The sequence below is a fragment of the Pteropus medius genome, unplaced genomic scaffold (assembly GCF_902729225.1).
Source record: "Pteropus medius unplaced genomic scaffold, Ma_sr-lr_union100, whole genome shotgun sequence".
NCBI lineage: Eukaryota > Metazoa > Chordata > Mammalia > Chiroptera > Pteropodidae > Pteropus > Pteropus medius.
This window is the reverse complement of record NW_024349799.1, coordinates 8,275,946-8,296,954: the sequence shown is the minus strand read 5'-3', so window position 1 is coordinate 8,296,954 and position 21,009 is coordinate 8,275,946. Positions and strand designations below refer to the sequence as shown.

The following is a 21,009-nucleotide window of genomic DNA, read 5'->3' as shown; positions in this document are numbered from 1 at the left end:
TCAACATATTTGTGATGGCTTTAGAGAGAAGCAAGGGAAGCGGCAGGCAGTGGGGTGTCTGCCCTGTCCGCGAGTAAGTAGCAATCGAGAGCCTGAGAAAAGCCAAGTCAACTTCTTCCACCCTCTAAGGGGGCCAGCAAAAAGCTGAGGGAGATGTTTCTGCTCAGGGCTGCGAAGTAGGGCACAAAGGGAACCAAGGAAGCTAAGCATTTCTTTACCTTGAATTTTTTGACTCTCTGCCTCTGTCTTAGCCTCTAGCTCCCTCTTCTGGGACCAAAGCTATTGGAACAGTTGACCCTTGTTCCATCTCTTTTGGGGAACTTCATCTGGTCCACAGATGATTCTGTAAATCACCTCAAAGGTGGATCTCCTTGGGAGAACTAAGGGGAATCTGCCATTTGGCTTATCCTAAGAATCAGATGGACCTGGGTTTGAATTTTGTTAACGGTTGAGTTAGCCCTCAATTTCCCAACTAAAAATGGGTCCTAGCCTTCCTCAGATCCAGAGACTAGTGAACAAATACTCCCTGCTCAGACTCCTACGGACACTTCCCTGCTCCCATGTCCTGTGTCTCCCCAGGGGTGAGCAAGAGTACTGGCACTTACATAACACCATGTTTGGAGCATGGATAGATAAAATTCTTTGGGAAATAGCCCAGAACATTTTGAAATGTTCTATGTTCTTCACTTTCACTTAGGGAATCTCAAGCCATAGGACTTAAATGATAAGGTTTAGACATCAGTCCAGAGCGTTAGGACACAACTCTAAAAGGAAGAAAGGATGAGGGCTGAGAGAGCCTTGTGGTACAGATAATACTTGTGAGCTGAGGGCCATGGAGAGGAGATGTCCACAAGGGCAGCTAGGAAGAGTTTGCTGATGTTGGGCAGGCTTAGGAGTATGGGCAAAGCCAAGGCAGGGCAGGGCACTCACTGCTGCCTACATCTTTCTAGTGTTCAGCCTTTGTCCTTGCTTATTTATAGGCAACTCTAAACCATGAGGAACTGGTGGCTGGGGATGGCCAGAGGGGAAGTTGGTGTCATGAGTTGCACATGCTGGGGTACCAGGGTCACACAGAGGTTCAGGGTATATAAGAATAGCTTGATTGCTCACTTCTTGGGAGTGATTGTGTGGAAATGTTTTGGACAGTGAGAAGAGGAGAGATGATGTTAATGTCAGAGGTAACATAGAGAGGTCTATAGATTAACAGGAGCCAGTAGTTGTTATCACTGAGGTACCAAGCTTAACTGTTTCCTTTGATCAAGAACATCTCTGTCTATGAATGGCATCATTCTCTTTTCCCTTCCACAGAGCAGACACATCTAAGGTTCTTCACAGGTGTTTTGACTGCATAGATGTGACATATATAATGATACCACAGAGTCTTAAGTAGCTTGAACCATGTTTGATCTAGACCCAGATGGGTAGAATAGAATTGTGAAAGCCTGGGCTACAGACATGACAGGAGTGACAAGGTCAGCTTTTTAAACATTCACAAACATTCATCAAACATTTACAGGTCCCTACAATATGCCATCACTGTGTTTAACAGTAAGGCAAAGAAATGATATGGGGTGTCTATATAGATCAGGAGCCTTGAATGTTCTTGATGTTCTTGTTTTTTGACACAGAAAGTCTATAGTTAGGAAAATATTCGACAGAAATAACATTATTTATTATTTATGAAGAAAGTTTTATGCACGTAGACGTTTGGTACAGTTTATTTATAACAAAAATTGGAACCAGTTCAAGCGTGCTATAATAGTGCATAATAATAGTAATGCAATAGGCAACTCTTAAACATACTGGAATGATTTTTAACAGTTTTATAATGTTAAGTAAAAATAAGAAAAATACAAAATTACATCTATAATGTGACTACGATAATGACCCTCTAAAACACAAAATAAATAAAGGAAGTAAGCGAAGAGAACTATCATGAGCCTAGAAAAAATGCACTTGAAAGAAGTAAACCAAAATGTTATAGTGGTTAGAGTTGGGTAATAATTTTTCCTACCTTCAAGAAAAGAAACTTTGCTCAGATTATGCCTCAATAGATGCCACATTAAGACAGGGAGAATGCAGAGGAAAACCTCCCACATCCTTACTTGTCCTTGCTTTGCTGTCTACCTAGCTTTCAGAAACAAATGTTTTTGTTCTTTTCTGTATTTTATATATTTTTAAAATTAGCTCTTACTACTTCTGAGGGGGTAACCTACAGTTCACAGAATAAATCATGTAAAAAAACCCAATTTGAATTAAAAACACTAGTAACGTTACTTTTTCTTTACTCCTAGTAACGTTACTTTTTCTTTACTCCTAGTAATGTTACTTTTTCTTTACTCCTATGAGACTCCCTCCTGTGCCAGTGCATGAGACTTTGTGACAATGTGATGCCCAAGCAGTGATAGCCATTTTGTAACTATGAGGTGATAAGTCCAAAGAAGAAAACCAACAAAATGATGAGGAAAGGGAGAAGTTTTAAGAAGAGTCCTTGATGACATCATCGAACTGTCAGACAAACCCTGAGAAGGCCATCTTGACTTTATAAGAAAGCAAAATGTTCTAGGATTTTTGAGGAATGAGGACTTCCTATTTAAATTGGTATACTCTCTGAGTTTTTAAGGGCTAATTATTTTTACAAGAAGTGAATATACTATAATTTATTTAATTGTAGACCATCTTTTTAATTGTTACAAGCAAGCTGTGACAAACACCATTATGCATGCAACTTTCTTCATCTTTGTGTTTATATCCATAGGATAGAGCCCTGGCAGAGTGCTTTGCTTGTCAAAAGTAAAAACATTTTAAGGCTCATCATTGATATTAGCCCCCATTTGGCCCAGCTAACCCAGGGACCAGCTGTTTTGTGTTGGTCTCAGCCTATCAATAGTGATACTAGAAGTGCCTGGGGGCACTCACCTGGGCCCATACTACTTGTGGCAAGCCCTTACAGACATTTCTCTGATAGTAGCTAAAGTGTGGCTGGACCTAGCTCTGTGGTTCTTATTACAGTTGCAATATACCCTTCAGCAATAATGATCAGAGAACTTTGAAAATACAAGTTTTATTACCCCCAAGTCCTAGAGGGTACACAGCATGCCCAGGGCCACACACCAAGTTTGTGAGTAAAGAGCGTGCATCTGGGGTTCTGCCTTTATTGGGGTCAAGGTAGAGTGCCTAGGGTTTTGCAGGTTCACTCTTTATTGTCGAATTTTAAACATTAAGTGGCAGTTAAAGCCCAGAACGGAAAAAGTAGAGTCAATCAAGTGGTAAGTTATTTAAGTCAGCCAGGGCTTTCTACGTATGGAAATTCATAGATGGGGCAGCCTGGCTCTTTATCTAGTTGTGTGGCTGGCAATATGTTTATTCAAGATGGATATCTTTGAAATAGATGTCTCTGCAATCAGAAGCTTAATGTCAGGCACTTACATTACAATTAAAAAAAACTAATTGTCAGGCACTTAACACTGCACAGGCCTATTGTGAAATTCAGTGAATGTTTGATAAATGAGCCACAGTCTGAAAGGCCAGCCTCCATCTCGTGCCCTTCTGTAGCAGAGGCTTCCTTCCCCATTTCTGCTGTCTCCATCCAGAATTTGGTTTTAGCTTGGGTCGTCCTTCTCAAGACTCTATGGCATTATCTATGTTACATCTATGCCATTGGAACAGCTGGGATGGATATCAAGAGGTTCAGCTCTTTGGGAAAATTTCTTGAGCTACAGATCTGCTCTTGTGAGAAGGTGCCAGCTAATGTGGTCCCAGGGTCACACCAGCATCTCACCTTTTCCCAATGTGGAAACCATTTCCTTATGAAGTAAGCAAACAAACCATGCTTGCAAATAGCCTGCACCCTTGTAGTGACCCAATGCTTTTTGGCTTATGCAACTCACAGCATGGCATGAATTCTTTCTGAATTTCTGATTGTCCTTCGAATTGTCCTTTATTCTAGGACATCCAACTGTAAAGTGAATCACTTGCAGACACTTCCACTTTTTACAAGTTACTCTCTCGACATCCCTTTACTGGGTTTTAAGGGGAGGAGAAGTGATGGTCTGTCCTCCACAAAGGTAGAACCCACTAGGCTGGCCACTTTCCTTCCCCTTCATATATCTCTATATCTATATATATCACAAACTTGTCAGTTTGCCTGAGCCAAACTGAGCAAGGGAGAAGAAAATGAGATAAGAGGCAAGGCAGAGAAAGGAGTGTTGGGGGCAGCTGCACTCTGACCACACAGAATCGGTGACCCTGTGGAAGGTGTCTGGGTTTGAGCCTTCTTCTCAATAACATTACACATAGACTGAGGAATCATATATCTTACTTTGTCTGGGGAAGACCCAGTTTATGCCAGTCATGGCAGCATAATTACTAACAGTATGGAGGGACTCTAAGAGCAGGAGCTGGTTGGTTGGTCTCAGGGCTGATGTCCACAAAGCTCCCTGGCTGTGTGAATAAAGGGTGCTGAAGTCCAGTCTGCACTTCATCTGTAAATTCTTGTACCTGGCAAAGGGCTAGGTGCACTTCAAGAAGATGCCTTTTCTTAGTGTGCTCAGGCTAGCAAAGGCTCAGGTATGCTGCCAGTAGTGTGAGCTGAGGGAAGGATGTTGGGCAAGATTTTACTCTCTTGCCCAACAGGGAACTATGCAGAGAGAAGAGTCACATGACCCCCCTCCATGCAAAGGAATGCATGTGCTTCCCGAGAATATCAGTGGCCTGTCAATATTAAAAAGCAAAGCAGAGATAACAAGCAGAGGGGAACAGGGACTGCATCTGTGAGCAGTCGAGATGTTTTCTCTTTACTCCATATCACCCCACATAGACCACCCCCTCCCTGCAATACCAGAGGAGTTAGGCCTTGAGAAGAGAGCTGGGGGAGGTATCCAGAACCAAACTAAAGCCTCATCACACTCTAACACCTCTGCGCCTGATTTGCACTTGCAGGGGGTATGAAAGGTAAGAGAAGAGATGAGATCAAATTTGAGATTAGAGTTTTAAACTGAATGAATTTTAATGATTAAATGTGACCAGAAAGTTATGAGGTCTGCCCAAGATGTTAAGGTAGAGCCAATGGTGGGAGAAAAGTTTAGTGTTTTACGTTCTATGTCAGGGTAGGACAAGTTATATGTAGGTAACAAACAAACCCCCAATGGATTAAAATAAAAGTTTCTCACTGGCCAATATCTGATATAGGTTAGATCATTGGTTCTCAAAATTTACTGTGCATCCGAATCACCTGGAAGGTTTGTTTAAACAGAGATTCCTGGGTCTCACCCAAGAGACTCTGATTCTGTCTGTCTGGGATATGGCTCAAGATTCTGCTTTTTTGGTGAGCTCTCTTAGGTGATGCTGATGCCGCTGGGCCATAAACTATACTTTGAGTAATACTGATCCCAGTATTACTGGGACTCAAGAATGCAGGATACTTCCATCTTGTAGCTATGATTTTTGAATGAGAAAGAAGGAGATAGAAAGGACATACTGCTTTTAACTGTCTTGGCCCTGAAATGACACATATCACTTCTGCATACAGTCTGTTGACCAGAATTAGTCACATGAGCTCAGTTCACCTGCAGTGTAGTAAAACATATGAACCAATGAGCATTACCTTCCCTGCCACTTATTCTCAGACAAGAGGCTAATTATTGAAAGAGGCCCAAACAATGTGAGCTTACAGTCCATGAGGGATGAGGGTCTTTTGCTTTTCCTTTTCCTTTTCCTCTGATTATTATAAGGTGAATGTTTAGTATTCATCTTACACATGAAGTATGCATGCAATATTCAGGCTGTCGAGATGTGGACTGAATCAATTCATGTGTCAAGCTCTATTGGGAAATATTTCAAAGTTCATGAGCCAGTTGTATAAGTTATCAGATGTTGAGAGCCCATAGAAGAAGAAAGGATGAGACTAGAGCTTCTATTATCACTCCTAATAATGCTGCCACACTTGTCATGAGTGGTTTGCTATAGTTTTGGGCAGAAGGAGGAATTTTTTGAGATCAAAATGTGAAGGGATTATAAAATATCGCATGGGAAAAGCTCTGCGTGCAGGTGTGTGTGTGTGTGGAGAGAGAGAGAGAATGGGAGAGGGAGAGAGAAAGAGAGAGAGAGAGAGAATCTTTAGTCAAAATGTACACCTTGGAGCTAGGCAGGGTAACTTTGTGGCTTTGATCTCTTGATACAATAGATAACATGATATTAATGAACATTCAAAAGTTCTCTGAGCCAGACTGAAATCTAAAAGGCTCATTCCTCAGGTAGACCCAGATCTTGAGCAAGTGCTTCCGATATCTCATATCATAATTGGGAGTGGGTTGTGGGAGAATGAGAACAAGGAGGGCCAAGAAGGGGAAAGTTTTTAGAGTAAGCCGCTAACTCTTAAAATCTTGTCTTTTGAATTAAAAAATAACATGCTGATATGTATACCATATCAAAGGACAAAGAATGGAAAATGAAAAGTAGAGATCTTTATTTCTTAAAAACCATATTTGCCAGAGGAAATCATATTTAACAGTTTGAGAAACATAAGATGTCTTTCTTATGTTTATGTAACTATGTATAGCTTTATCAAAGCCTATATTATTATATGTATTCTGAAGCAAATATGTGATAATATAGATATTAGTCTGATTATCAATACACATATGGGATGCATATGCTATATACATAGTTTTACATTAATATCATCTATATCTTTTCATCTCAATACACCTACATGTACTTCATCCTGTTCCGTGGTTTCAAATTTATTATATGGCTATACTATGATATTTTAAACTATTCCTCTTTTGATAAATTTGTTTCTTTTTTTTGTTGCTTTTACAAGCAGCAGGGCTGCAAAGAACATCATGTGCTTGTACCTTTGTGTCTTTAGATAGAGTTTCTCAAAATAGATTCTTAGAAATAAGATCGTTAGATTGAGGAGTATATACATTTTAAAATTTGCTAGAAACTGTGTCGTTGCTCTTCAAAAACCCAGACTACCAAAATTCTACTTTTTGATACTAAAAAATAGATGGTTTAAAACAAAATGAGGAAGAGCTTAGTGGTAAATCCTTATTGATTAATTCAGTGATTTTTGGTCTTCTATTTGCATGTAAATCACATGGGGGTTTGGTAAAAATCTAGATCCCCAGATCCAAACTCAAGAAATTCTATTGTGGGCACTTTAAACAACCATCCTAGGTATTTCTGGGATGCCGTGAGAAACAATGGTACAGATTTGCATTCTTAGTCATATTATTTATTAGCTGCATGACAGTGAGCAAGTTGTTTTAACTCTCCGAGTCAACATTTCTTTTCCTATCAAATGGGGCTAATAATAGTACTTAGCCCTTGGTGAAATTGTTAGGATTTAAAAGACAGAACATAATTCTTAAGAAAGCTCAATTTATTAGAAAAATAAATTTAAATGCATGAATGTTCATCAAGAATGAATTTACTTAGTACATATACATTATAAACTAGGTATATAATATTCTGTAAAATAATCATTGTTTTATTAAATAATGGTTTATTTGTATTTTTATTATTTTTTAATGTTTAATTTTAGACTTTAAGGAATATGTAGACACAGGTATTATTGTCGCTTCCTTTCTGCTGACTTCCCCTCTTCAGATTGTCCTACTCTTTGTCCCCCAACATTTTTTCTTCAACCAGAAATCCTGACTTTTTCACAAAACAAAACCAATAGACTCAATATTGATGATTTTATAGAATCGCATATTTTGATAAAATTAAAAAAAAATGATTGGTTTATTTTTAAAAATTCCATTATGTCACATAGCTTAACACAGAAATGGTAAATAACATTCTACAAATATTCATAGTTGACAGTTTTGAAACAATTTCCCTTAGAAAATGCTAAACATAACCACTCACCTACATACTGAAAATGTGTCAACCACTGTGTGATTGGAGGGGTATGGGGTGGGGTGGTGAAGAGCGTGTCAAAACCAAGCAGCCAAAAACATATGGAAACACATTACAAAAGTTAAATAGTCTAAATAAATTAAAATTTATATTAAGAATCCTAGAACGTGGTTGCTTGACAACCAGCCCATAGTAGAAGTAACTTCAGGAGTTGAAGGAACATTCATTCCTTGGGCTCAGGTCCCTAAGCCTTAATCTACCCACAGGTGTAAGTGGTTTCTTGTTGCTTCCAGGTTGCTCAGGGTTTCAGTTCTAAGGTAAATAATGTACTTTACATGAGGACCTACCAGGGTTGGCACAGACTTGCTGGCCTCTTCAGTATGAAAGCTCTGAAGAGGAATCGTGTTATAAAAATTGAGGAATCAGTAAGAGAATCCCTGGTCACATGTCACTCCCTTCCAACCTTCTCTGCCTGGGTTAGCACGGGGTCTGCCAGTTTTCTCAGGACCATTCCCCAACCTCAGATCCATAGACCTTCTCGCAATGACTTAGGTGGTCTTCTCAGGCAGCCTTTGTCTACTATCACCTTCTCCTCAACTCCCCCTGCCTAGGGCAGTTCCTCCCTGGCTCCCAGGCCCAGACCAGGGTAGAGAATACCTGCATGGCCTCTCCCTGTGTCCTGCCACCAGATTGGACCTCAAAGCTCGGGGTTTCCTAGGATGGCCCTCATCCACCTGCTGATGCCTTTGCAGGCTGCTCCCTACTCCAGGTCCTGGCTCCATCCCTACATGTCCTGCCTTTTCCCAGAGATGGGCAAGGGGACTAGTTCTTATGTAGCTCTGGCTGCTGGTCTCATAAGGGCCATCTGTTATTTTGCCAGAGATCTGCCAAGGAAACTTGGAAAAAGCAGCAGATGCTCCAGGGCCTGTGCCCACTCTGAGGAAAGGGGTAGCCTGAGCCAGGGCCATTTTTCATTGAAACAGGTGAGCCAGCTCCTTCTGTCCAATGATCAAGTCAGAGGAAAGAAGATGTAAATAGCATCATCGTTCAGTAGGAATGAGGAGAACTGGAAGGAGGTTGGGAATTTCTCATCTCATCAATTTTTTTCTATCTCTTATTTTTTTTTTTCCTAAGGTTTTATCTTGGTTTTGTTTGTTTGTGACATATTCCTTTGTTTCCTCATTTTGCTTGACTCTCTGTGTTGGTTTCTGTACATTAAATAAAACAGCCATTTCTCCCAGTCTTGAAGGAGGGGCCTTAGGTTGGAGGTAAACCTTGTCGTTCAACCTCACCCTAGCTCTTGGTTGTCTTTTGAATCTTTGTGATTATCCAAGTAGCCTGATTTATTTTTCCTGGTTGTTCAGAGTGTGCCAACACCTGTCGATGTCCCAAAAAGGGGTATCCCAGCACCTGAATTCAGGCTGATTGGAAGCCAGATCCTCAGGCAGAAGCTTTTAAAGGATGCAAATATATACAGCCCAGCGGGACTGCAAGTATAAGCCCTGCTGGCCACCAGACCAGGTGATCTGGAGGTATCCCTTGGGTGATAGTCACAAAAATTGGGGCTCCAGATGAGTGTATAAGCTCCTTTCTGAGAGATATCAGCGAGATGTAGTGAGGCAGAGGGAGAATGCAAAGGTGGTGTCCCCTGGCCTCCATTCCCTGGGAGCACCTGTAGCCTCTAGATGTGTGCCTAACCCGAAGTCTGCCCCTCAGGCCAAAGCACCACAGCCAGCAAATGGGCTTTTACAGAGAGACTGGGGTGTATTTCAGTCTGTTGTTTGTGCAGTGCCCTGCAAGTGGTAGCCTATTCTCCCCATTGTTATAGTCTTTCTGATCGTTACAGTCCCATGGGACCCAGGAACTCAAGTGCCCCTGCCTCGCTCCTGCCAATAGAGCCAGATAAGATGTTGATGGGGCAGCCCCTGAGTGGCAGTCACAAAAACCCGGGTACCACACACGTGTAAGAGTGCCCTTCTGGGAGATACTGGTGCTGTGGAGCGTGGCAGAGGGAGAGCATAAAGATAGCATACTCTTGGGGCCGGGGAGAAAAACAGTGGCACCTGCTGGTTTTAGCAAAGCGGAGGGAGAATGCAAAATGGTGCCCACTAGTTGGAGGGTAAAGACGGCACGTGCTGAGGAAAAAAAAAAGTCTAGAGTTAAAAAATAATAATAAAACTGAAAGAAAAAAAGGCGCCAGCCAGCTTTAGCAAGGCCAATGCTCTAATGTTAACAGATGAACAGCATAGGAAATGCAGTCAGCATTAATGTAATGGCTACGTGTAGAGCCAGAAGAGAGACCGAGCAATCAAGGGGATCGTTTTATAAACCATATAAATGTCTAACCAATGTACTGTATACTTGAAACTAATAATAAAATTTTTTAAAAAATGATAAAGATTTTTTAAAAAATGAATGTCTCTGACATAAAATCTGGGCGCTTTCAGAAGGCTGCTTCTGCACTGGGCCCTGGGGAGAGTCTGTGCCATTTCTCAGTTCCCTACAGGCTTTTGGGTGTCTTAGACTGGGCCTGTTGTTTTTCAAGGCCAGATGTTTGGGGAGCTTGTCTCTCAGGTGCAGAGCTTAAAAGTTGGTCGCCTGATTTGGAACATTAAACGCTTCACTCCTTGGGGAGAAGCTCTGGGTTTGTGAGCTCCCTCCTGGTTGCACAGCTGCATCTCAGCCTCTTCCACTCTCCTTGATGTGGCTCTTTTTTCATTTGCCCATGTGAAGTAGCTCACTGCTCAGCTAGTTTTCAGGTCTTTTTCAGAGAAAATTGTTCCACATGTAGCTATAGATACAGTGAGTCTGCGGGAGGAGGTAAATTCAGGTCTCTTTATGTCATCATCTTAAACTACATTCTCTATCTCCTATTTTTCTCTTAGTTTTGGTCTCTGTCTCTCTGTGGGACTGTAGCTAATGGAACAGTCTGCCTCTTGTTTCATTTCTATTTGGGAAACTTAATCCAGTCTAGAAGATATTTTTTCCAGCAAGAGACTGTCTCTGTAAGTCACCTATAATGTTGTACTGAGGTGAGTTTATTACTCAGCTGATCACTGGGAAGCAAGTGAAGCTGGATTCTGCCTCTTATGGAAAACCTACTCAATTTTCCCATTCCCAGAATAGGACAAGCCCCCACCCTGCCTTCCAGGTATATAGAATAGAAATCTATAACTCCTTTGGGAAGAAAAGTTCCCTGAAGAGATAACCCGGAGAATTCTGAAAACCCCTTGAGAAGTTCTCAGTTTCACCTGAGTGCCTCCAGACTTTGGTGATGATGGTCTGACCTGAGCCAGAAAGTGGGGAGACAACAGCAAATGGCAGCAGAAAGACCCTCATGAGAAGAGGCCTAAGATCAGAGGGCCATGGTGAGGAGGACAGCAAGAGCCCAAGACTCACTGATGCCAGCCTTCTTCTGGGGCCCAAGCTGTGTCCCCTACTCTTAGGTAAGCCCTGGACCATGGGAAGATGGAAACTGGGGGTGATAAGAAAGGAAGTGTTTAAGTGATGACTTGTTGACTTGTATATGGGGTCTTGGGTAACCACAGGGCTCAGGGTATTTGCAAGAATAGTTCCAAGTGCTCACTTGATTGGGGCTGTTGATAGGGAAGTGGTTTACACAGTGAGAGAAGTTGAGAGGTTCACATCACCTGGGACAACACTTAGCTGGTTTCTTCTCACTAGAGCTCTCTAATCATAGTTTCCCCCAGCAGAGCAGAAACACCTCTGTTATTCCACAGCCGTTCTAACTGCATAGTTGTTACATATGCCATGAGTCCTGAGCAGTACAACCCAACTTAAACTACACTCAGGTGGACGGAGCTGTATTAGCGATGCCTGGGCTTCAGGAGTCATGAGAACACAGGCAGCCTTTCAAACACCTGCCCATTCCAGGGAGATTCATCAAGGGCCCCAATATGCACAAAGCAAAGGGCATAAAGATGTGTTAGATACGGATGCTAATGTACATAAGGAACTTTAAGGTGATCTTAGCCTTTGGCCAAGATAATCCATGGTTAGAAATTTATTTCTAATGTAAGTAACTTCCAATATGGAAAAAAGACTTATGCATAAGAATTTTTGTTCCTCGGCATATTGATAGCAATTTAAAATTGGACCCAATTTAAATCATCTATGATATGGAAATGGCAAAGAAAATTATGGCATCTTCACTTGGTTGGCTATTAGGGAGCCTTTACAATGTGATGACATGAGAAATGCTTATGTTACAATGATAAGTTTTAAAAAACCCAAGATGCAAATCATCTCATTTTAATTAGGACCCACCCAGTATCTGGGGAAGTGGCCAATTCCACATAGTATTTTTTGTGGATGCTCTTCCCAGGAAAGAAGGAGAATGGAAGCAGCAAATATGAGGTGTCCCCTGTTATCTTACCCTTTGGCCATCTAATAGTAAAGGACTCCCTTCTCTTCCTCAGTATGGGCAATTTCAGTAATGACGACTCATTATTCTGAGAGTTCTTTCATTTTCTCTGTCCCTGGTCTTCTGCTTATATGAAGCAGGGTGGGTGGTGCTTGGTGCAGGCCCATTTCTACCCTACTTAGTATGTCCTGGAGCAATCATGTAGCTTCATTTTTTGGAAGTTACTTTGGCACCACAAATTGCTGAATGTCTGTTTAGCCTCAGATTTGGGCAATAGTCATTTATAAGGCAACAGGAAATACACAAGTCAGCATTTAAAAACAATAATTCAGGGTAGTGGAAGACTAACAGTTTCTAACCTAGACAGCAAAGGAGAAGAAATGTCCATCACATACAAAGTGTTAGTATTCCTTATATATCAAGAAAAAAATAATCCACAGGAAAAAGACAAACATGTTATAATGAAAACATGTTTTTCCTGACCAGCATCTATTCTACATCCTTCCTAATGCCATAACCCCATAGTTCCTCTGGGAAGCCACTCTTCCCTGTAATTCTTACGCTATACATTTATGTGAAATTCATCCAAACTACAATCTAAGAATTTGGCTTTATTTGCTTAAGCAGATCGATGAAACCCATCCCCATAGCCACAGCAATCGATTAGGTATTGGATTTCTGACCTAAGTCGGTCAAATCTATTTTTTTCAATGGGGACACAGCCTCTCTCTACCTTGAAGAAAATGAACAAGGAATCATGTAACACTGTAAGGTACCAGCAGCCATCCTGGGACTCTCGCATGGAAAGGGCATCAGAAAGAGAAGCAAATAGGGCCTGTGTGATGTCACAGGGCTGCTCGCTGCATCCGGCCTTGCCCGGAGCCAGAGCCACCCCCATGCCCTTTGGTCTTGTATCCACAAGTTTCGTTTATTCAAGCTTCTTTGAGTTAGATTTGTTTGCTTGCTTTTTTTTAATCTTTGAAACTACCAGCAGCCCGAGGAATACAGAGTCCTGTATCTGTGCAGAGGTACAGGGTACAGGGTCTCTTAAAAGTAACAGCCCCTGACTGAAGTATGGGATTGGCAGAACTGAAAACGTAGGAGGCAGTTTGGTGAGGGCTTTGTTAAATGGAAGTTGTTTTTAAACTTTGTTGTGCATAGGAATTACCTGGAGATTTGTTAAAATACAGATTACTGTGCCCCACCTTCTAAAAGTGAGGAGGAGGGCTCATAATTTGCATTTCTAATGAGCTCCCAGGTGTTGCTGTACTGTCATCTGGGCACCACCTTTTGAGAACTGCTCTTGCATGGCATTGCCGCACTGTTGGTTGAACTGTGGTCTGTCAAATGTCAGTGCTAAGACCCTGTGCCAGATACTAAGGCTGCAACATTGAGGAATTTGATAGGTAAGATTCTGATATTGGAATATAATAGGTACTTCTTGCATCTATGAGTAAATGAGTTTAGACTGCTTTGAAATGGGCTCTTCCAAAACTGGAAAAGAAAAAAAATTGGCTTTGCTAAGAAAGGCCTTTCTAACGTGTTGACTGTTTCCAATAATCATGAATCTAGAAGGGCTGTAAATGTGGAAATTTCTACTCCAGGCTAAAGTTAGTGACAGCAGGAAGGTGAGAAACTTAATAGGAGAGAAATCTGGGGTCCAGCTGTGGACCTAAATCCTGCTCCCCACCCTCTCTTGTGAAATATTTGTCATCCTTACTTAAAATGGACAATCAGCTCCTTGTGAAGGTGTTGGGAGGATGCAGCTTTGTGTTGGGCCTCAAATATTTATCATTTCCCCATGTTGCCCCACCTCTGCAGGGGCCAAGATGGACGCAGAAGTCTCTTAGCAGAGGGCTGGGAGGTAGGGGTATAAGTGTGAGTGTAGTATTGAGACTCAATACCACACATTCCCAACCCCAGTTAAAATGTAAGATAAAGGATTGGACAAGCACTCTGCATTTGGTTGTCTAGCTCATGGAATTGACTAGAAGCAAAGAGATCAGAAACCTACTATTATTAAAAGGCTTCTCATTGCCAAAGAAACCACAAGACTAGCCCCAAATGACCGTTGATTACTCAACACCTAAGGCGAATCCCAGGCTTCTAATTTATATGGACAGGAAGTAGGCAGCTCCCAGAAAAGGGCTCTTCCCCAGCACACGTATGTGTCCACGGAGGACATTCCCCAGGAAGGTTAACCAGAGAAGCTGACCAAGGATCTCATGCATGTCTCAGACCTTGCAAGGCCCTATAAACTGGTTAACAGTGCAATCCTCATTCCCCCTTCCCTCACAGAGGTCTTCGTTCTATTACTCTGTTCACAATACTTGTATTTAGGGAATGTTGAGCTGATTAAGCTTCTCATTTGGCTTTGGGTTGCTGGGCCTCGAGAAAAAGTTCAATGTAAATGAGCAGATTTGTTTGTCCCAAGATGCTGGAAGCCAACAGAGGAGAAGTGGCAACACTTTCCCTGCGTTTTTGGAGACAAAGACTGTTCCTCCCGTTCTCCTGACAATGCCTTCACACTTACCACAGGTGTGGGTGGTAATGGTGTTAGGGGAATAGCCCCTCATAATGGAAGGGGATGATTATATGTTGCTTGGAAGACGCGCGCGCGCGCGCGTGTGTGTGTGTGTGTGTTTGATGTGAAAGCCTTGGGCAAAAAGACTTGTTTATTGCACTGCCTTCATTATATAAAAGACATTATGGCATCAAGACGGTTATGACTGGCCCAGCTGAGCTCTATCTTCTCTGTGTCAACTTAGAATCCTAATCAGAAAATCGTTCTGCTGGGTAGAATATCATCCATCAAAGGGTAGGGTAAGATAAGACCAGAGAGTTAAGCAATACCTACTCACTAAGAAATAAATTGAATAAAAAGGAACTGCACAAAATAAAAATGAAAAGTACCCATTCCTAAAAAAGTAATATATTAATCTCATTTCCTCTAAGAAACCGCAGTTAGCTATTTACCTTTCCAAATATTTGCAAATATCTATATTAATATGACTTTAAAAAATAAAAACAAAAATAATGTTTTATACATACAGTTCTGTAGCATACATGTAAGAGTATATATGCATATAGTAGATGTAAACAGATATACCTTTTGCACATAATATTATGGACACTTTCCATAAATATTATAGACATGTATTCTTTTTATTGACTGCAAAATATTCCATTGGTGGGCATCTCAATCCTCTACCCATTTAATCCTTTACTGATGGTCGTTTCCATTTTACTGTTTAAAATCACGCTGCGAAGAATATCCTTGTGCCTATATATTTCTGTCCTTTGGTAGGGTCGCTGCAAAATAGATTCCTAGAAATGGAAATCAGGTCAAATGATATCTAGGTCAAATAATAAAAGTGCATTTTAATGTTTGCTTAATAGGAGTGTTTAATTGTACTGGAAAGAGTTCAATCACTAAAATTCTAAACTAATTTTGGATATAAAAATTATTTTATTTTATTTTTTATTTTTTAATTAAATTTATTGGGGTGACATTGGTTAAATATCATAATTACATAGGTTCCAAGTGTACAATGTAATAATACATTATCTGTATATGCATTGTGTGTTCACTACCCAAAGTCAAATCTCCTTCCGTCACCATTTACTTGACCCCCTTTACCCTCATCTATCTCCCACTTCTCAGCCCTTTCCCTCTGGTAACCACTAAACTGTTGTCTGTGTCTATGAGTTTTTATTTGTTTGTCTTGTTCATTTGTTGCTTTCTGTTTTATAACCCACATATAAGTGAAATCACGTGGTTCTCATCTTTTTCTGTCTGACTTACTTCACTTAGCATGAAATTAGATTATCTTAAACAAAATGAAACAAAATCGTGACTCATAAAATTTTATACATGTTTTGGTTTTCACATGAGTCTTTTGAATTTCTCCTTCTTTGGCAAAAAGGACCCTGGCTTAGTGTACATTTCTTATAACTCTAGCTCAGGCAATCCATCTGTTAAATAACTCAGCTTTCTCAGGAAACTTATTATGTAGAATCCTCCTCCACATGTAGGCTGGTTGTCTTTCCCTTTCACATTAGTCATTTATTTTGTGGAGCATGGGTTTAAGGAAAATAATGTGCAATATACCTATTACCAAATGCAGATATGTGCCGCATTTGGAAAGAACGGTAAATCCTGTTGACTATTTCAGTGGTTCTCTCAGCTGTTAACATGCATGTTGAAAACCTGATAGGCTTGGTACAAATATCAATTCTCAGGTTCACACCTAAAAATTCTGATGTGAGTGGCTTAAACAATCATTGCTTGCGATTTGAGTACAGGTACATTGCCTTTTGAGAAATAACTTGACCAGCGGTCAAGCATAACGTATAGTTATATCAAAATCCAGTTTTGCAACTTAATTGTATCATTTACTTGCTGTGTGATCTTGGCTAAGCTGCTTAACTTCTCTGAGTGCCAGCCCCAGTTTACACTTCTGTCAGATGAGGATATTAATAGTACTTAAGCTATACTGTCTCATTGTGAGGATCAAGTGGACACTGCCTAAAAAAGTACTCCGCCTAGAGTAAGTCTCAAATATGTTAGTAATTCTTATTAAGAAAGCTCGATTAATCATAAATATATACTACGGATATTGTTCTTAACGTTATCCATTCTAGTAGAGAATTTTCCTAGAGTGTGTACATTACGATTTGATTTTTAAGATATTCATAATTTCAATGTTCTGGCAATGTGGCTCCAGTGTAAAGCAGAGTATCTCTGTGGTAGCCCCCGCTTCCATCTCTCCTAATTTCTCTCCATTTCACATCTTCCTATTCTTTGCCTGTTATATTCCTTTCAACCAATGATCCTGATTTGCCAGATAAATGAAACCAAAATGAAACCAATGCCAGTTTACTTTTAAAAGAGCATCTTTATTATTTCTCTGGGCTGAGCGCAGCACTAAACAGAAAGATTTAATACATATTTGTCAGTCTGGTGGCTTTGGTGCCACCTCTGTCTAGAACAAACTGATGACAGTTCCTTAATTGTCACCAATCACAGTGCAAATGAAAGAGGAGGGGAAGGGTGCTGAAGGAGGTATCCTGAGATCTCTTGGAGCAAAAAGTCCCAAACACAGAGTGACATTCTAAATAAATTACGAAAATTAAATAGTATAAATAAATATACGTTTAAGTTAGGAAGAGTCCCAGAGTATGGGTTGGCGACAGCCCGCCCATAGAAGAGGTAGCTATGGAGGTTACAAGGGTGTTTCCAAGGCTCAGGCCCCTGCTCCCCATCGGGCCGCCAAGGTCACCGGGTTCCTTCCAGGCCACTCAGGCGTTCAGCTCGAGATCATTGACGTATTCCTGGACCCAGGCCTCACTGGGGTCAGCACAAACCTGCCGGCCTCTTCTGGTTTGGAAGCTATGGAGAAAGTGGAAGGATTACACATTGAGGAATCCAGCAGGGAGAACTGGAACCACCCTGACCCCTACTCTTTTATCCTGGGCAGTCCAGGGCCCTGCCCACTTTCTCGGAGATCCTCTGCCTATCTCAGTCTAGGCAGCTGCTCTCACTGACTCAGGGGCTCCCTCAGAGGATCCTGCTGCTGCCTCCTTCCTCTCACTTCCCTCTAGGCTGGGCCAGCCCTCCCTGACTCTGAAAGCTCCTGGCCAGGTCAGGTCACACCTCAGAGACCTGGGTCCTACATACTTGATAAGACATCCTAGAGGACAGGGCCTTTCAGAATGGTGCCTCTGGTCTGTCTGTGCCCTTGGGCACTGCCCCCACTCCACACACTTTCTGCCTCTCCAGAGGTGGGCAGGAAGACTGGCACTTACATGACACCGGGCTTGGAGCACTGGCTGCTGGTCTCAAAATAGTCGGCTATAAATTTACGTGGAAACTGCCGGGAGATATAGGAGAAGCAGCAGGAAGTCGGTGTGTCCGCGCCATCTGTAGAGGAAGGGACAGAATGAGCCTGAGTCATAGTTCAGAATGAAAGGCGAGATCTGAGATCTAGTCCCTGAGAGGGTGAGGAAGACAGGGAGGAAGACAGCCTTGCTCACAGCGTGGGCTGGGAGACAAGGTCACTAGAGGGCCTTAGGTGTTTTTGCCTAGAAATATCCCTGTCTCTGTCCTTGTTACTGTCTGTATCCTTCATTCTCTTTGACTTCATTGTGGGCGGTCTTTCCCTTTGTAATGCAGACATCCAAGCAGACTGTTCTCATCTCCCTTCAGGAAATTTTATCTGGTTCAAGAAGCCATACTCCAGCAAAAGGGAAACCTTGGACATCTCTCCTAAGATATCCCACGGACAGAGTTCTTGGCGGGACCTGGGTTGAGTAAGTGGAAGAATGACACCACTGGAAGGCAAGCAGACTTGGATTCTGCCTCTTACAAACTCATTTGCTTAGGTCCCTATTTTACCATTTGTAAATGGAATTGTTACTCTCCTACCCAACTTTGGCTCTCAGATATGGGGACTAGGCTAGCTAAGACTCTTTTATGAGATGAAAATAAAAGTCTTGCAGAAAAAAAGCAAAGATCTTTTGTAATGCTTTAGGAAATTCTCTATTTTCTCTTAGGGGCTCTTAAGACCACAAGAAAAGATGGATGTGGTCTGACCATGGCCAGAGAGGGGTGATACCCACAGCAACAACACAGACTCACATGGCGCAGAGAAGACCTGGCTGCAGAGGGCCATGGTGCAGAGAAGAACGGCGAGGGCAGCCCCGGAGACCTTCATGATGCTGAGCGGGTGGAGTGTGGGCTTGAGCGTCAAGAGAGCAGAGATGAGAGTGAGCTCTTGCTGCTGGCTGCGTCCTTCTGGAGTGCGAAGCCATCTCCCCTGATCTTTATAGGCGGCCTTTGCGGATGAGGAAATGGAATCTGGGGGTGAGGAGGGAAATTTTTAAGCATGGTGGTACTGTCATGATGGATGTTGCACAACTCAAGGTCCCGGGCAACCACAGGGGCTCAGGATATCCAAGAATAGCTTTTCTGAGCTATAAGTTTCAGCCCACAACTCGTGACTTGTTCTGGTTTCTTGTGAGGAAATGGTTTCCTCTGAGAGCAGGAGAGAGAAGAGTGTGTGTCGACCTGGGGCTATTCTTAGCTGGTCCCTTTCCATAGTAACTGATCTATACGTGAACTGTCCAGCTCCATCTTTTCCACAGAGCTGAAACTCCTGTGCCTCCTCAGCTGCTCTAACCACATGGAGAGGGTAGATGTGATGATGCCACAGAGAGTGGATTAGCCTCCCTTGCGTGCAAGAGAGGAATCCCCGAGAGAGGACTAGGAAGCATGAGGTCATGTTTCTGTCATTTGTTCATTCATCAAACAGTCACTGAATGACTAAGGTCACTGGGTTAAACACCAGTTGAGAATCATAAAGATCCATTAGATGTGGGTGTTCATGTTTCAGGAGCCTAAAAATATTTATGCTCATGAACCTAAGAACACATTTTTAGGGAAGAGTTCTGAAGAAACAAACTCAAATATGGAAGCATCTTCAAACATAAAGACATCTGACCCCACATCATTTGTACCTCTAAAATAAGGACACCTAAAATTTCCTTTATCAGGGAATGATAAATTATGGTATGTCCACTGGACTTTTTATTATTAAACCCTTAAACTGAAGTGAAGTAGCATAAATATAATCATAAGATCAGTTGTAAAAAAGTGAGATGAAAAATTGTACAAATTGTACAAGATGAAGAATTGTACAAATATATATGTAGACACATATATGATGAATATTATGACCATATATGTATTATATATGTATATATAAACGTATATATATATAAATATATATATAAATGCTGGGCATGGGAAAAATAAAAAGCATTGGAAATGAATGCCCAAAAGCATCAATAGTACTTATATATGTGTGATAGATCTATGAGTGCTTAATTTTCTTGTTTTCCTCTTTTTTCTGGAGTATTCTCACTTTGACCTTCCTTGTCAGCCCACAGATACACAAACACATTTTGTTTTGAAACATTTACAACATTGGTTGGAAGTAGGTTGTTAATTATTTAATTTTAATTTGAAAGACATTTTTGAGAAATATACTGAAGTTTTTGTCCAATGATCTTTGCTAGAATGGAGACTTGATTTCCATTTTTCTGACCTATTTTAAGGAACCCATATGATTACATAAATAATGCCACATTCAAAGCAGTTTTCTTTGCTTATTCTTTTCATTCATAATTTCAGTGGTGTGAAAGGGTTTACTTTCTCAATGAGATCTGTATTTTATCCTTTTCCATTCTTTATTATTGTATTGTTACATAATTAATAAGCATAGATCACATTTTATATTGAAAAGTAGATTTAGTTCTTTTTGATGGTCTGTCTTCTAGATGTTCCTGGTCTAGTAGGGGCAGGTAAAGTATATAAATGGGTAACCACAGCACTTAGCAGAAAGTGCAAAGATTTCTAGGAGAAAAATAAATGAAAGCTCAGAACACCAGGAGGAGGGAGCAATGATCTCTCTCGGGCAGGTTGAGGAAGGCTTGATGGAAGGTACGGAACTTTGATTGGGTCTTGAAAGCTACACGGGATTGGCACATACACAGATGGGGTGGTAGTAGAGGTCCAGCTGGTGCAGAGTCATAGGTGTGAAACTGCTATCTCAGCAGGAGTGAACAGTTCAGTGTAGCTGCAGACGGATGAAGCAAATATGGATGATGAAACTAAATTGGGGCCAAACCAGGAGAATTTTGAATTTCCCTAGCAGAAGTTAGAACAATGGAGGAAACAAGACATAAGCAAAGTG

At 41.4% G+C, this 21,009-nt stretch overlaps 1 protein-coding gene and 1 long non-coding RNA gene across 2 annotated transcripts in view; one reads left to right on the top strand and one right to left on the bottom strand.

Annotated features, from left to right (window-relative positions):
* Nucleotides 1-18,946, top strand: part of LOC120620881 (uncharacterized) — a 65,137-nt gene extending 46,191 nt beyond the window's left edge. The window contains exons 8-9 of the long non-coding RNA XR_005658020.1: nt 18,462-18,565; nt 18,809-18,946. This is a non-coding gene — a long non-coding RNA (uncharacterized LOC120620881). The remainder of the gene's footprint in view (nt 1-18,461; nt 18,566-18,808) is intronic.
* On the bottom strand, nt 17,137-19,027 carry LOC120620878 (C-C motif chemokine 3). The gene is made up of 3 exons (XM_039885931.1): nt 18,894-19,027; nt 18,062-18,176; nt 17,137-17,645 (listed from the first exon to the last, which is right to left on the bottom strand). The coding sequence occupies exons 1-3, from the start codon at nt 18,967-18,969 to the stop codon at nt 17,555-17,557; spliced, it is 282 nt and encodes a 93-aa protein (XP_039741865.1). The 5' UTR covers nt 18,970-19,027; the 3' UTR covers nt 17,137-17,554.
* Nucleotides 19,028-21,009: the final 1,982 nt, after the last annotated feature.